Raw genomic sequence first — 15,627 nt, forward strand, 5'->3', positions numbered from 1 at the left:
AGTGGAGCAGACATAAACTCCAGACCACACGTTGTTCAAACACAAGGACCAACTTTTAAGGGCCCTTGATAAGCAGGTGAACCAATTCAGAACTGTTGATCTAACCTGTTTAGAAAGTACTGAACACATAATAAGTATGGATTGGCAAATCCCTCAAAACCTTCAAAAGTGACCCAAACAATCTGCCGATTTCAGTAACCACAGAGACCCATCGCTTTAGATTGTACACCTAGCTATGGTGACTAACAACTAAGTTGTTTTGTTGTGTTTTTTTTCTGAAGTGAGAAGTGGGGAAGCAGAGAGACAGACTCCCGCATGCGCCCGACCGGGAGCCACCCGGCATGCCCACCAGGGGGCGATGCTCTGCCCATCTGGGGCATTGCTTTGTTGCAATCGGAGTCATTCTAGTGTCTGAGACAGAGTCCGTGGAGCCATCCTCAGCACCCACGCCAACTTTGCTCTAATGGAGCCTTGGCTGCAGTAGAAGAAAGAGACAGAAAAAAAAGGAGAGGAGGAAGGGTAGAGAAGCAGATGGGCGCTTCTCCTGTGTGCCCTGGCCGGGAATCGAACCCGGGACTACTACACATTGGGCCAATGCTCTACCGCTGAGCTAGTTGGCCAGGGCCAAAACTAAGTTGTTTTTAAAGAAATTACTAAGGGGCCACATTACCAGTTTAGCTAATCAAATACCGAATTGTAGTGAGCTTGAAATATTTATCTATTGAGTTTTTATGTGCTAAATTTTATCACTTTATTTGGTTAAAATGTGTTTGCATATAGTCAAAAAAACCCAAACAACTATGTAAATAATCTTCAAAAGTGTCTTATCTAAGAGTTTACATCTCTCTTTCATATTGTTCATATGCTGCCAATAAAATTAATTTGTCTATATAGGAATATACACATCATACATTTCAAATTTAAACATATTTTTAAGGCTTTAATGAGTCCTATCAAAACATTTGTGTAAAATAAAGTAACTAGAGGTCATTGTTCCTGATCATGTGCACAGCCCGCCCTCTAGCGTTTTTTTCTATATCCTACCAGATTTTAAACCATACTCTTAATCTCAAAGATGTTAGGTTAATAGGATTAAGAACTGTGTCTTCAAATTAATAGAACAAGGTTAAATTCCTGACACAGATAAAAATTATACCAGGAGCTGGTGGTAACCTCATTGGAGGACTACTGCGAACAAAGTTTGTGGTAAATATATTGAAGAGTTTCATTTGGTTAAAAGGGTCATAATAGAAATAGAAGAGTTAGTTCATGATGTAGATGTATGTAAAATGTGATAACTTTGTAACTACTAGAACTGGTGTTATTATTATATTGGAAAACATTCAAAATATTGATTAAAATTTCAAATGTTGATTAAGTAATTGAAGTTTCATTTTTCCAAAATAGCAAATATACGTAAAGCAGATAAATAGCCCTTTGGAAAGAATGAAGATAATCTAACATTTTATAGATTTAATTTATTAAAGCATACAATTGTTTTAATTCATTTAACTTTCCTTTGTGAAGATTTAAACATTTTCCTTTGAAATGTTTATAATTAATGTATATGAACTTAAAACTAAAAAAAAATTCATTATTGGAGAAGAAAAACATATACCTGTGAACTATTTATATATATTGATAGGTTTTATAAGTATGAGAAAATATGTAAGGTTGTTTTGCTTTCATAAAAAAATAGTTGTAAAAAAAGAAAGTATTTAACCACTACGTGAAAACTAATTTGAAGATTCAGAATTGGAGAAGGGAAAAATCTCTCTGGCATATTTTAACTAATTTTGAGTTTGGGGATGTTTAATGTTGATAAAAGAAATAAAATGAAATTTGGATTCTATGGGGGTGTGAGTCATACTATTCATTACCCTGAATTTTAAGTACTTCAGATGATAGCTTTATTTGACTGTTATAAAGAATGTAAACAAACTGGAGACTTGGGTTGTCTCTTTTTTTTTTTTTTTTTAATTTATATTCCAGGTTTCTTATGTCTATGAATTATCTAAAGTTATAAAGAAGAATTGACAGAAAAATGCTTTGAATCACCGTGTGTTTTCAATCGATGCCAACAGAAACGAACCTAATGGCAGGCACTTGATGCAGGTTTATTTTTCCTTTGCAGTAACGGCGGGAACATGAAGCTGCCACTCTCGGTGTTGATTGTGTATCTGCTGTGGTTGGAAGATTGTCACTGTGCACCTACTTGGAAGGACAAAACTGCTATCCAGGGAAACCTGAAAGGTATGTTTAGTTTCTTTATCTGTGCCTGTCCTGTTTGCATGTTCGCATGTCCTGCTGGCCCGGACAGATCTACAGAGGAGAGATAACCGTATTCATCACGGCCCTCTTGTTTCACTGTGAGACGTTCTCTAGGCACTTACACCAAGTAGAAGGGACGCCAAACATCTGGGTAAAAATAGAAAATTCCAATTGAGTATCTGAGAACATTCCTATAGCCAGATGTTTGCTATCACACAGATAAAACTTGCCAACTTCTCGACTGCATTTCTTGGTATCATCCAGATGTTTGGTGTCTTCTAAGCACAATTTTAATGAACAGTGAAATTCTTTTCTAGCATTTGAAAAATTTAAACAATTAAAGTAATCTGTGCAGTTCTTTTTGAGATAGTGAGAGAATGGGTTATAATGACATTGAATCTGGTTGGTCTGTGCTCATTAACTTCTGACCTTGGCTTGCTAATATATAATATATATGCTTCGAGTACTTAACACTTACAAAAATAAGTTAGTTAAAATGTTGCTTTGAGGGGGAATTATAGTTAAATTTAGAGGCAAGAATAAGGTCCTTAGGAAGAAGTGTTGGCTATTGTGGAGGGAATGACAATAAATTTTATATTCACTAAGGGATTATTAAAGGTATATTAAATATGTCTAGTAGGTTATTAAAGAATCTTGCATTATATGAGATACTTTTTAGGTTTACTGCCTCCTGGAAAGGTAACTGAAGTTGAGAGAAGGAAAAATTGTTCACTGGGCTTGAGGTTCCCAGTTGGGTATTTAATGTAAATTGTGAAGAAAATTTGAATTTGTCTATAATACAAATACACTGGAGCTTTAAGTGAAAGAACAATACACTGGAGCTTTAAGTGAAAGAACAAAAAAAAATGGATAAATAAAAACAGACCCCAAGGGGCCCTGGCCGGTTGGCTCAGTGGTAGAGCGTCGACCTGGCGTGTGGGAGTTCCGGGTTCGATCCCCAGCCAGGGCACACAGGAGAAGCACCCATCTGCTTCTCCACCCCTCCCCCTTTCCTTCCTCTCTGTCTCTCTCTTCCCCTCCCGCAGCCGAGGGTCCATTGGAGCAAAAGATGGCCCGGGCGCTGGGGATGGCTCCTTGGCCTCTGCCCCAGGCACTAGAGAGGCTCTGGTCGCGACATAGCAACGCCCGGATGGGCAGAGCATCGCCCCCTGGTGGGCGTGCCAGGTGGATCCCGGTCGGGCACATGCGGGAGTCTGTCTGACTGCCTCCCCCTTTCCAGCTTCAGAAAAATACAAAAAAAAAAAAAAAAAATTAAAAATAAAAAACAGACCCCAAGGAAAATGGCAAGAATGAGGTTAAATGAACTCTAACTTGTATAGCTCAGCAGTGAGGAGCAGAAGGTATTATCCATGTGGCAGCTGGGTCCATGTGGCAGCTGACAGCTAATTCATTAGCATCTGCTTTCAGATTTTGATGCTATAAAAGAACAGTTAAGCCTCTATTTAGGAGACATTAAAAAAATCAGTGAATTCATTGTATTTTGATGCAGATACAGATACAGTGTAATCTGATCAGATTTCAAAGAAAAAAACCTGCAACATATCTCTTAGGTTTTGCTGAGGCTGGGGAGATAGATGTTGATGAAGAGGTGAAGAAGGCTTTGATTGGTATGAAGAAGATGAAAATTATGATGGAAAGGAGAGAGGAGGAACATACCAGTCTAATGAAAACCCTGAAGAAATGCAGAGAAGAAAAACAGGTACAGTAATTGAAAATAATATCTGTTCTTAAATATCTAGACAATAAATACTGTACTTACTATGGCAATTGATGAATTACAGTACTTATTTTCCCTAGTAATGGATTTTTTTTGGAGAGCAGCCCTTATTGACGGAAAAGTTTGAAGGAAATTTTAAATTTCTTCAAAGAACATATTCCTCGTAGAAGAGGAGTTTGCAGGGCTCTGAACCCAGGAATTTTGGGGATTCATCTCTGTTTGGGAATGCTGCATTTTCTATAGTTTTTTTTGTTTGTTTGTTTTTTACAGAGACACAGAGAGAGTCAGAGAGAGAGATAGACAGGGACAGACAGACAGGAATGGAGAGATGAGAAACATCAATCATTAGTTTTTCGTTGCGCATTGCGACACGTTAGTTGTTCATTGTTTGCTTTCTCATATGTGCCTTGACCGTGGGGATACAAGCAGACCAAGTAACCCCTTGTTCGAGCCAGCGACCTTGGGTCCAAGCTGGTGAGCTTTTGCTCAAACCAGATGAGCCCGCGCTTAAGTTGGTGACCTTGGGGTCTCGAACCTGGGTCCTCGGCATCCCAGTCCGATGCTCTATCCACTGCGCCACTGCCTGGTCAGGCGGAATGCTGCATTTTAAAAAATGCTTTATCCTTAGTTCCTTCTGAGTGAGGATATTTATTCAAAAGTGTTCATGGAGTTTTTGCCCAGACCAGTGGTCTTCAATGATTTTTGATCTCCTATCCCTATTACTAAAGTAATATGCTATCAAAATAGCATTTACTTCCAAACATATGCATATGAATTGACTTATCAATTAGAAACATGAGTTACTACCATTAATAGCTCCAGGCACAAAATATACTTAGGCCAGTAGTTCTCAAAGTGTGCGCCAGGGCACACTAGTGCACTCTAGAAGATTTCCAGGTGCGCCCTATAGTATTCTAGAAAAATATGTGCCTGTAGGGATCAAAAACCAACAGGGTTTTTGGAGTTTCGATTTTGAGGGGACAGATGTATGGGGAATTGGCTGTAAGCTGACAGTCTGCCCAACCCCCCACCTCACTTGCCTGATTAGGTTGCAAAAGGCTGTTAAGCTGTGGTGCTGGATTGTTTACACTACCCCCCATGTTTCCCGGAAAGACTGGAGGCAAATTTCTTCTAGCCTTTGTTTGGTGTAAAGTTAAGATGATATGTATGGTGGGGGTTTTCTGCCCTCAACACAATTAAGAGTAAAAAGAGAGGAATTCTTCAATGTACTGATGAGGAAATGAGAGTTTGCCTTTCAAATATATGCCCAAACATTGAAGAAATCGCTAGGACACATCAGGCTCATGGTTCTCAAAACATAAGAATGAAAAATCTTAACACATTCACGCCAGGACCTGCCAAATTTACTAACTCTTACTAAGAATGTAACTATATACATGAAAAGATAATTTTTTTGTCATTTTTTAATTTTTAACCCCTCTTTTTTACAAATTCTCATAACTCAAAAAATGTAACATAAAAATATTTTTTAATGTCAGAGTAAATTTAATTTTGTTGTATTTATTTTATTTAATTACCATAAAAGCATGCTTGGACTTTATATATTTTTCTTTAATATTTGACTTAATTATTATAACATATTTCTCAGAAATTTGTATATAGTGTGCCTACAATTATTTGTAGGATTTTAAATGCACCCGGACTTCAAAGAGTTTGAGAACCACTGACTAAGGCTAAGGTTTGTGATTAGCTAGGGTGAATGTAAGTTCATATTTCAGATAATCAAGATAGATACTTTGAAACTTTTCGCCACTTGCCAGAGCTGATTAGATCATCATAGTTTTACTCTGTCACCTAGCCAATAAAGGGCTTGGAATGACATGTCAGCTCTGCCATGTGCTTCTTGTCCTTCAGAGCTGAACTTATTCATAATCTGCTTAGTATTTTTTTCTTTTTTGCCTCCTATCCATTTAGTGAGGGCTAGTTTAGTAAAAACTAGACAATAAAAACCATCATTTCACTGAGTCCTCTTAAATGCAATCCATTACAATTGGCAGTAAGTGAGCAGAGAGAGCTTCTGGAATGTGCAGGCCCCTCCTCCCCAGGGTCCTCACATGCTGCTGGCCTCATGTAATGGTCTGACATAAGCACCACAACAGAACGCCAGTGTATATGAAATAGTACATCAGCCTAACCATTTTTTAAAGATTTAAATTTTTTTTTAATTTATTGATTTTAGCAAGAGAGAAAGGGGGAGAGAGAGAGAGAGAGAAAGAGAGAGAGAAACATTGATCTGTTTTTGTATGTGCCCTGACCACGGATTGAACTGGCAACTTCTGCTCTTCAAGACAACACTCTAACCAACTGAGTTATCTGGCCAGGGCAGCTTAATCATTTTTTTTAATTCAATTATTTTTACCTGACAGCTGTGTTTCAAACTATGTATCTTACCAATGGAGCATACACATTATATTCAAATGTCCATGGAAGTTGTTTAAAATTGTTCATATTGTTACAATTATAAAGCTCAATACATTTCTGAATTGTAGACATTGCATGGCTCATAGTTTGATAACATTAACCATTAACATAACACTCAAAACAATTAAAATTTTTAAAAAATTTTCCAATGTTACCCTTACATCAAAGAGGAAATCAAAATTTTAACAAACAGAACTTGGAAAATATTTTAAATTCTAACACTGAGAGTAAATACTTTTAAAATTTGTTTTCATTAAATCATTTTAAAATTGAGGTAAAGTATACATAATATAAAATTGACCATCTTAATTATATACAGTTCAGTAGTTTTAAGTACATTAACATGGTTGGGCAGCCAATTTCCAGAAATCTTTCTATCTCGCAAATCTGAAACTCTATACCTATTAAACAATTCCCCATATTCCCTCCCCAGAGTCGATTTTTAATTTTAAAACACAACTAGAAGTTCTAATATTTCCTCCCGGCACTTATAAAGTTGGGTTACCAAGTTTCAGATAGCTGCTGGAATTCTCTTCACTTCCAAACACTGTGGCCTCCGGGCGTTCAGTAAGCGGTTGGGGCAGGATTGTGTGACAAGCTGACTGCAAAGCTGTGGTTAGCCTGTCACCACACTAGATGATGTTTTGGACACACCTACACCCCCCGCATCCTGTAGGGACCCTAGCAAAGAATATAGATCACCTGACCAGCAGCTGAAAGCCTTCATTCCTTTTGGCAGCAATCAAAAGAGTTTTAGGAAATTAAAAGTAACTCCCATGAGGAAAATGTGGAAGCCTCTTGAGCCATGTTCTTCCCTGGGAGGCTTGTAAGCCCAGCCATGGGGACTAATGACACCAGATAACATTCACACGTCATTTATAAAATATCATCCCGTGTAATTCTTCCAACATCTGGATAAACCATTACTTTCATTTACAGATAAGGAAACTGAGGCTTGATATGTTAATGAACAGGTTAACCCCACACACTGTCATGAATACAAAAGAGAAAGTCAGCTAGAGCTTTGCCAGAGGGAACCAGGGGCTTCCTGCATTTCTCCCTCTCCCCAGCACCCTGGCAAGCCCGGGGTGTAGCACTAGGAAAGGGATGCTCCAGTCTGGGGTGGGCCACGTAGGCGAGTGTTGGTTTTAGTTCTGGCCCTGAAGACTCCTAGGACTCAGAATTTTAATTTTTCTTAAAAACCTACTCATTGTAGGCCCTGGCCAGTTGGCTCAGCGGTAGAGCGTTGGCCTGGCGTGCGGGGGACCTGGGTTCGATTCCCGGCCAGGGCACATAGGAGAAGCGCCCATTTGCTTCTCCACCCCCCCTCCTTCCTCTCTGTCTCTCTCTTCCCCTCCCACAGCCAAGGCTCCATTGGAGCAAAGATGGCCCCGGGCGCTGGGGATGGCTCCTTGGCCTCTGCCCCAGGCGCTAGAGTGGCTCTGGTCGCGACAGAGCAACGCCCCCTGGTGGGCAGAGCGTCGCCCCCTGGTGGGCGTGCCGGGTGGATCCCAGTGGGGCACATGCGGGAGTCTGTCTGACTGTCTCTCCCCGTTTCCAGCTTCAGAAAAACAAAACAAAACAAAACAAAACATACTCATTGTATAAAAATTCATTGAGTCACACTCTTAAGCTCTGAACACTCAATTAAAAAGTTAATTAAGCCAAACAACAACAGTCTGTTTAACCCTACGTCTCCCTCCTTAAAGTTACTTTAAATCTAGCATAGAAGATATACTACTCACAAATATTAGGGGATATTTCAAAATGAATAGGAAGTGATAAAATATGCCCTAATGTTTGTGAGCACTGGACTTGAAACAAACTATGAGTTGGCAAATCAGGGGCAGCTGCACCGCCCCTCCCTGTCTCCCAGTCCAGAGCACCACCCGTCCTCAGTTGACCCCGTGTCATTGCGGGGCTCCTCCTCAGCCCCTCCCTATTAATGTTTAGTGAGAGCATTGGAAACTTACCAAAATGGAAGACCCTAGAATGGCTTAAAATAATTTGCCCTCACTGCAGGTTTGTATGGGACTTTTATTTTATTTTATTATTTTATTTTTTATAGTGACAGAGAGAGATTCAGAGAGAGGGATAGATAGGGACAGACAGACAGGAACGAAGAGGCATCAATCACTAGTTTTTCGTCGCGACACCTTAGTTGTTCATTGATTGCTTTCTCATATATGCCTTGACCGTGGGCCTTCAGCAGACTAAGTAACCCCTTGCTCAAGCCAGTGACCTTGGGTCCAAGCTGATAAGCTTTTGCTCAAACCAGATGAGCCCGCACTCAAGCTGGCGACCTCGGGGTCTGGAACCTGGGTCCTCCACATCCCAATCTGATGCTCTATCCACTGCGTCACCACCTGGTCGGGCTGTACGGGACTTTGATAAGCTGTAAACCATAGGAATTGGTACAGACTCTGTCAGTCGGGGAGACATTTAGGGGGAAATGGAAGGAAGGAATGGGCAGGACATTCCTAAGCCGGAGATCTACTTCCTTCATGGCAACTTTTCACTACGCAGTCTTGGGACAAGTGGTTTAACATTGGTTTTTGTTATGCTCCTGAGGTGAGTAGAAGGAAATCGGGATATACAACAAATAACTTGTATGGTGCCTTGCTTGCTTATCTCACTTAATACAAAAACCTTAAGAGGTAGATCCCACTTTCATTCCTATTTGCCCAAGAGAACACAGTGAGTGTAGTTTGGAATTGGAAATACTGAGATTTATGATTATGATGACAATGAGCAGAATATTTAAAAGTGGGGCTTGAGAAAATCTGGGTGATAGTACTGTATTGTCCGTCAAGAGGAGGCAGCCTTTCTTCAGAGGATATAGGGATCCAGAACTGTTCTGTAAAGCCCAAGGAGACAAAAACAATCCTGTCTGGATCACAAGGTAGAGTTGGTAGGCAGGGGTCCTGCCAATTTTCACATGTGGAACATGGCAAATGCCACCTGGCTTAGCCTCAGGACCCCGCTGAGGACAGCCAAACACTGTGAGCCCAGCAAAGGAGATGCAGAAGATTTTCCGTGCCCAGGTGTTTCTTTGGGCTTAATATGCCAGAAAAGGGTGAATCATTTTTTTCCCACTAGGTGAAGACACACACTAAATTAGTTTTAAGTACAGAAACCTTGCTCCCTCCTGAAGTTTTCACTTAAAGGAGCGACCATTATCTCTGAGGCTGTTTTCTTACGGGTGTCCATTATACCCCATAATTCCCCTGAACTACATCTTGGGCATGGAGGGAGCCTGTCTTCAGAAGTCCATACTTGTAAGGAGGACAGGGGTCTAAGCAGGGGTGCCAGTCTAGGAGGAGCTCAGGGGACAGGGCTGAGGCTCTTAGAAAAACTGTCATTCTGCTGGGCTCCTTACCACCCAGAGCGGGAGCTGGCCAAGTACAGCAGGTTACCACAAGGGGGAGTGCTCGGAATACAGAAAAGAAGAACGAAGATGCTCAAAACCCAGCATCTCCACACTTAGAATTATCAATAGGGAGATTTGATTTGAAATAGGTACAAGAATTACACTTTCTTACAATGTTATAAACATACAAAAATTAAAAACAGCATAACTTAAAGACATAAATGTATTCTAAGTCTTATAACTACTTTCCACATCCCTCAAGGGCTAGATGTAAAGACAGACAAGTAAACAGGTTGATTACAATCGTTACCCAGAATAGGGACTGTGTCTTCACTGTTGGGTCACGCTCATCTAATGTCTGTCCTATAGAAAGCACTCAATAAATACCTAGTGGATGAATAAATGAACAGATGGATGAGATTTGCACAGTCTTCAATAAGGATCAATCAGTGTTCTTTTCTTAATCAAAGAGAAAGCTTTCTTTTGGGTAGATCTGTCAGCTGCTAGGGGCCTGAAGAAGAAATGAAGAAGTAGTTTAGAGTATGCATATTTTTAAAGAGTGAAATCAACTAAGGTATATATAGAGTCATGAAATGCAAATAAGATGTTTGTCTTTACTTTTAATTAGGAGGCCCTGAAACTTATGAATGAAGTTCAAGAACATCTGGAAGAAGAAGAAAGGCTATGCCAGGAGTCTTTGACCGATTCTTGGGACGAATGCAAATCTTGCCTAGAAAATGACTGCATGAGATATTATACAACCTGCCAACCTAGCTGGTCTTCTGTGAAAAATATGGTAAGGGAATAATTAGAGAACTTAAGATTTCATAGTTTTCAAGGTACCTACTTCAGCTTATTTTTTAAAAAATTAATCTATATTAACATTTAGAATAGAGATGCCTGATCTAATATTGACCTTTTTCAATCTAGAATCTAACATTCAAGCTTATATCTGACTCTCCTGTGTATATACAATTTACAAGTCAGAACAGCCATTCAGTATCTGTCCCTTCCTTTAATGACATTGTATGTACCTCTCTTAGAAACACCCTGGCTCTTTTTGCCTTGTATTTATTATTTGTGAACACATTCCCACTAGATTGTAAGCTCTTTAAAGGCAGGGACCATATCTCATTTATCTTTATTAAAGCATTATGGAGATCCAATAAATGTTTGCTGAATTGTATCCTGAATAATAGTATTATAGTCTCTGATTTCAACCTACTTTAACTGTTTTCCCTGGAGGCTCAACATTTGAAGACATTCTCTGTCTCCTGAATCACTCCTCCCATGGGCTTACCCTCCTACGGCAGCACGCACACACACAGATTCATGTCTCCTTTAGGCATCCACGCGTGTCCTATAAGACTGGCATGTTTTCTTTTTTGTCCCTTTGGCTATCTTCTGGGCAGAGGGAATCACAGAGGGAGATGACCTGAATAGAATGAGCTCTGCCCCATAAAAGTCTCCTACTCTATTGGCCTGAATTTCAATAAGGGAGCTGAATATGAAATGAAGTGGAATTTCCCAGTTCGTACTAGAGCATGCACTAATTAGAGGATGCTCCTGGCTTGGCAGTGACATACCCGATTACAGAGGGAGCAACCCTTAGGATGATTCAGACACCAAGTTAATTTGCCTCCACTGTTAATTGCATCTGCTCTATTTTTATTGCCACTCTCCAATACACCAGAATATGGTGGAGTAAGCACTGGCTAGAAGTCAGGAGGATTGGGGACCATTCTTATTTGTGCCAGTTGTGTGGCTTTATGAAAATTTGGGGGGGGGGCTTTAAAGTTTTGTTTTTGTAAATGGATTCAGATAAATAGAAGCTGGCAGAGGGAGAGGCAGATGATCCACCCAGATCACTTTGTGAAAAAGACATGAGTCCTCTAAGAATTCTGGAGAATTCTTTGAACAGCACTGGGATGCTACAGCAGTGATGTCCAGTAGTTGACGTGTTCTATAACATGCAATGTAGCCATATCATTCTCATATAAGGGCAACTATGTGCTGGCACAAACTTAGATGTCACATAGATGAAGTAGAACATGATGTGACGGCTGGAAAAATCTTCGCCTAATGAGTAGGGAATGCTATAATTAGAACCTCACTATTTTCACTACAACCAAGAAGGGCTTTGATCGCTGCAAATGAGTAATCATCCTAAGAACCCATTTTGCTATACTAACCATCTACAGTTCAGTATGACTATTTTCATGAGATGAGAGAAGAGAGCATAAAGACACTAATGATATTCTACTGAAGGGAGAAAAGAGAACTAAGACGCTAAGACGGAGATGAAAGACAAGGGCCTTCTTTATAGTTTTCAGGCAATCTACACAGTGCCTTTTGGACCACAGCAGGCCAGCTATCACTAGTACCTAGCCCATGACTGGTCAACAATATTGAAAACTGGAGTTTTTTTAGGCTTTGATAGGCAAGCATAAAGCAAAAAGGAATTTCAGATCTTATTTCCATAGTCAAAGTCCAAGCCAGTACAAGAGGGTTAATAAATTATCTTAAATTCAATTACCTATTCTTAGTTTGCCCAGAATTTTTCTTGATGTGGAATGACCACCATAAGTTGACTTTAAAATTTATAATAAAAATTAGTCCTGAAAGAAAATAAGTTCTTAATCTATTTCTGTTCCCCACCCTACAGATTGAACAGTATTTTTGGAAGATATATCAATTTCTGTTTCCTTTCCATGAAGATAATAAGAAAGCTCTCCCTGTCAGTGAAAAGGTCATGGAGGAAGATGCCCAAATGAACAAAATAGAACACATGTTCAGCCAGCTGACTGTGGATGTGAGATTTCTCTTTAACAAGAGTCTTAACGTCTTCAAACAGATGCAGGAAGGATTTGACCAGGCTTTTCAGTCATATTTCATGTCAGATACAGACTTCACTGAGCCTCACTTTTTTCTAGCTTCATTCAAAAATCGAACAAAAAAAGCAGATCTTGTGCAAAGCTGGGACATTCCCAGCTTCTTCCAGCTATTTTGTAATTTCAGCCTTTCCATTTATCAAAGTGTCAGTACGACAGTCACTGAGATGCTGACTGCAATGGAAGATTTACCAAAACAACACAAAGGTAAGTATTAAGAGATTATTTTTGCTTAGATGTTCATACTAAAGTCATTTTATTTAGCTTTGGGAATGGTAGACATTTCTAAGTCATTGTACAATGTTTCTGAGAATAACAATTTCTGGATAATCAAAGTTTTAGAGCCCCTTAGAAGTTTTTAAAGTCTGCCAAACACCATCTTTCTTCCATCATTGTCAAGAGCTTTGTGGGGCTGTTCTGTCATTAAAGCAAATTATTGGCCCTGGCTGGTTGGGTCAGCGATGGAGCATCAACTCGGTGTGTGGAAGTCCCAAGTTCAATTCCTGGTCAGGGCACACATCTGCTTTTCCTCCCCTTCTCCCTCCACTCTCTCTCTCCCTCTCTTTACCTCCTGCAGCCATGGCTCCACCCCAGGTGCTAAAAATAGCTCAGTTGCAAGTGGGCCCCATTCGGGAGTCTGTCTCTGTATCTCCCCTACTCTCACTTAACAAAAAAAGCAAATTATTAAAGGTGAGAAAGAACATGCTAGTAGGATGAGAACTTTTGAAGAAAGGAAAAGGTTGTCTTTTTTATTAAAACTCATATAGATGTTCGGCTCTATTCTGCGGGACCATCATGGAACTTCTTTAAAATCAGTCTGGGCTCTTCAGTCTACTCCCAGTTTGGGAAGAAGCCTAGTGTCACATTTAGTGCTCTCCATGGCCTTTTCTGCATCTCTGCTGTAATTCCTTCAATCATAATATTTATGCACTAAACCACAGAAAATGCTCATAGACAAACCCAAAACTACAGAAATAGGAATTTCTGTAAAAGATGATAATTGCCTTCTACCAATACCGCTCATGAGCTTGTCTCCATATTTCACATTGGAAGAACAATTCTGCTTTATGTTTCAAGGCAGAAGAAGATAGCTTCTTCGGCCTTCTGTAGAGTGGCTGGGATGCCACTCTACATTCATTCATCTCAGAAATGAGGGTTGCCTTTGGGCCAACTGCAGGATCTGCGTTTCCTTGGCTGGATTTCCTGTTGACCACTAGGCCAAGTAAAAGACTGCTACCCTCAGGCATGAGATATATCATGGGCTCCTTCTTAAATCCTGTCATCTGTGACGATGTGGATGAACCTGGAGGACATTATGCTAAGTGAGATTGGCTAAACACAGGACAAATAGGACATGCTCTCACTTATGTGAGGAATCTAAAATATGTAGTCAATCTCACAGAAGCAGAGAGTGGAATGGTGGTTGCCCGGTGCAGAAGGGAAGGAGAAATGGGGAGATGTTGGTCAAGGGTACAAACTTGCAGTTACGTAGGATGACTAAGTCTTGAGATCTACTGCATAACATAGTGCCTTAGTTAACAATACTCTTGGATACTTTAAAAAGTTGCTAAAAGGGTAGATCTTATGTTAAGAGTTCTTGGTGATAATAATAATGAGGGCAGGAGGCCATTTTTGGAGATAATGGGTAGTTTTATGGTATAGATTGTGAAGATAATTTCATGGGTGTATATTTGTTTCCAAATTCATCAAGTTGTATATATTAATTATATACAGATTTTTGTATGTAGGGGGAAAAGGGCTCCTTCTTGCTATTTTCCAATTATATCAGCTGAAGTTGGCAACATTTGAATCATATTCTCAAAATTGCTGCAACATTGCATAGCAAGCTTCTATCTACTGTTACCTCACATTGTCAGAAACTGAAGCCAGGAAAAAATGCATTACATCCTTCCCATCCCATTGTTCCATGAGTAGAACAGCTATCATTACTGGAATTGTCATTAGGTTTTATTTCAGGGTCTGGTGGGTTTTTCTGGTAAGTCAGGTGTTTTGTCTGGTATTCCATGATGAGATTCCAAGTTCACCAAATACTCAGGAAAAGCATAGGGCAATACAGGGGGTCCTTGGGTTATGGCAGTCTTGACATATGATGTTTTGAGTTTATGATGCTCACTGTCATAAAAATTTTAAAAAATTGAGACATGTTTCGGCTGTTATGGATGCCTTGCAATGCTATAGGCAGATTTTGGAAGAGAAGAAGTCATCAACCTTCTAGACTAGCCTGAAACAATTCTTTAAGAAGACAGGGAGGCCTGCAACAGATCCTGTACCCTCTACATCAGCTGCTTCTGGAGATGAAACACCTGTAGTACAGGTAGAATCATCTCCAGCGTCTCCTGCATGTTCCTTAGGCAATCCTGATTCACCTGACCCAGTATCTCCAGCACCTTCTGCAGGTTCTCCTGCCTCTCCAGCTTCCTCCTCCCAATAGGTCACTCTCTCCCACCTTGCAATGCCCCTTCCAGTGTACAAGCCAACCACAGGAATAAAGGTAAGGATTTTTTTAGATTAATTTTTTTCTGATACAACATTTCAGTGTACAGTACAGTATATTTATGTCCTTTTCCTTTTTTTGTGGCTTAATTGTGTTTTTATTTTCTAGATTATGATTTTACAACTGTGTTAGGATAGGTAAGTGACTTAGGCTAGAGTGTGTTTCAATTTACACTAAAATTCAGGTTATATCACTGTTGTAGAAACAGAAACTGTGTTATAACCTGAGACCCCCTGTAGACAATATATCAACGCAGGGATGATACTGAATAATTTTTGCCTGATGTTTTAAGTAGTTATTGTCTTGAAATAATCTTCAGAATGTGTTCATTAAAACTGAGTTATGCCCCACTCCGATCCTCTCTTTCACATTGTGTAGCAATCATATACATGCTGCTACA

General features: G+C 39.8%; 1 protein-coding gene across 2 annotated transcripts in view; it reads left to right on the plus strand.

Annotated features, from left to right (window-relative positions):
- The first annotated feature begins 1,140 nt into the window (after positions 1-1,140).
- The window catches only part of CLUL1 (clusterin like 1), a 45,816-nt gene continuing 31,329 nt past the window's right edge, over positions 1,141-15,627 (plus strand). For both annotated transcript variants that reach the window (XM_066353267.1, XM_066353268.1), the window contains exons 1-5: positions 1,141-1,206; positions 2,135-2,253; positions 3,843-3,991; positions 10,450-10,617; positions 12,487-12,919. In XM_066353267.1, the coding sequence (XP_066209364.1) occupies positions 2,148-2,253; positions 3,843-3,991; positions 10,450-10,617; positions 12,487-12,919 (856 nt within the window). In that variant the 5' untranslated portion in view covers positions 1,141-1,206; positions 2,135-2,147. The remainder of the gene's footprint in view (positions 1,207-2,134; positions 2,254-3,842; positions 3,992-10,449; positions 10,618-12,486; positions 12,920-15,627) is intronic.

The sequence above is a fragment of the Saccopteryx leptura genome, chromosome 11, assembly GCF_036850995.1.
Source record: "Saccopteryx leptura isolate mSacLep1 chromosome 11, mSacLep1_pri_phased_curated, whole genome shotgun sequence".
NCBI lineage: Eukaryota > Metazoa > Chordata > Mammalia > Chiroptera > Emballonuridae > Saccopteryx > Saccopteryx leptura.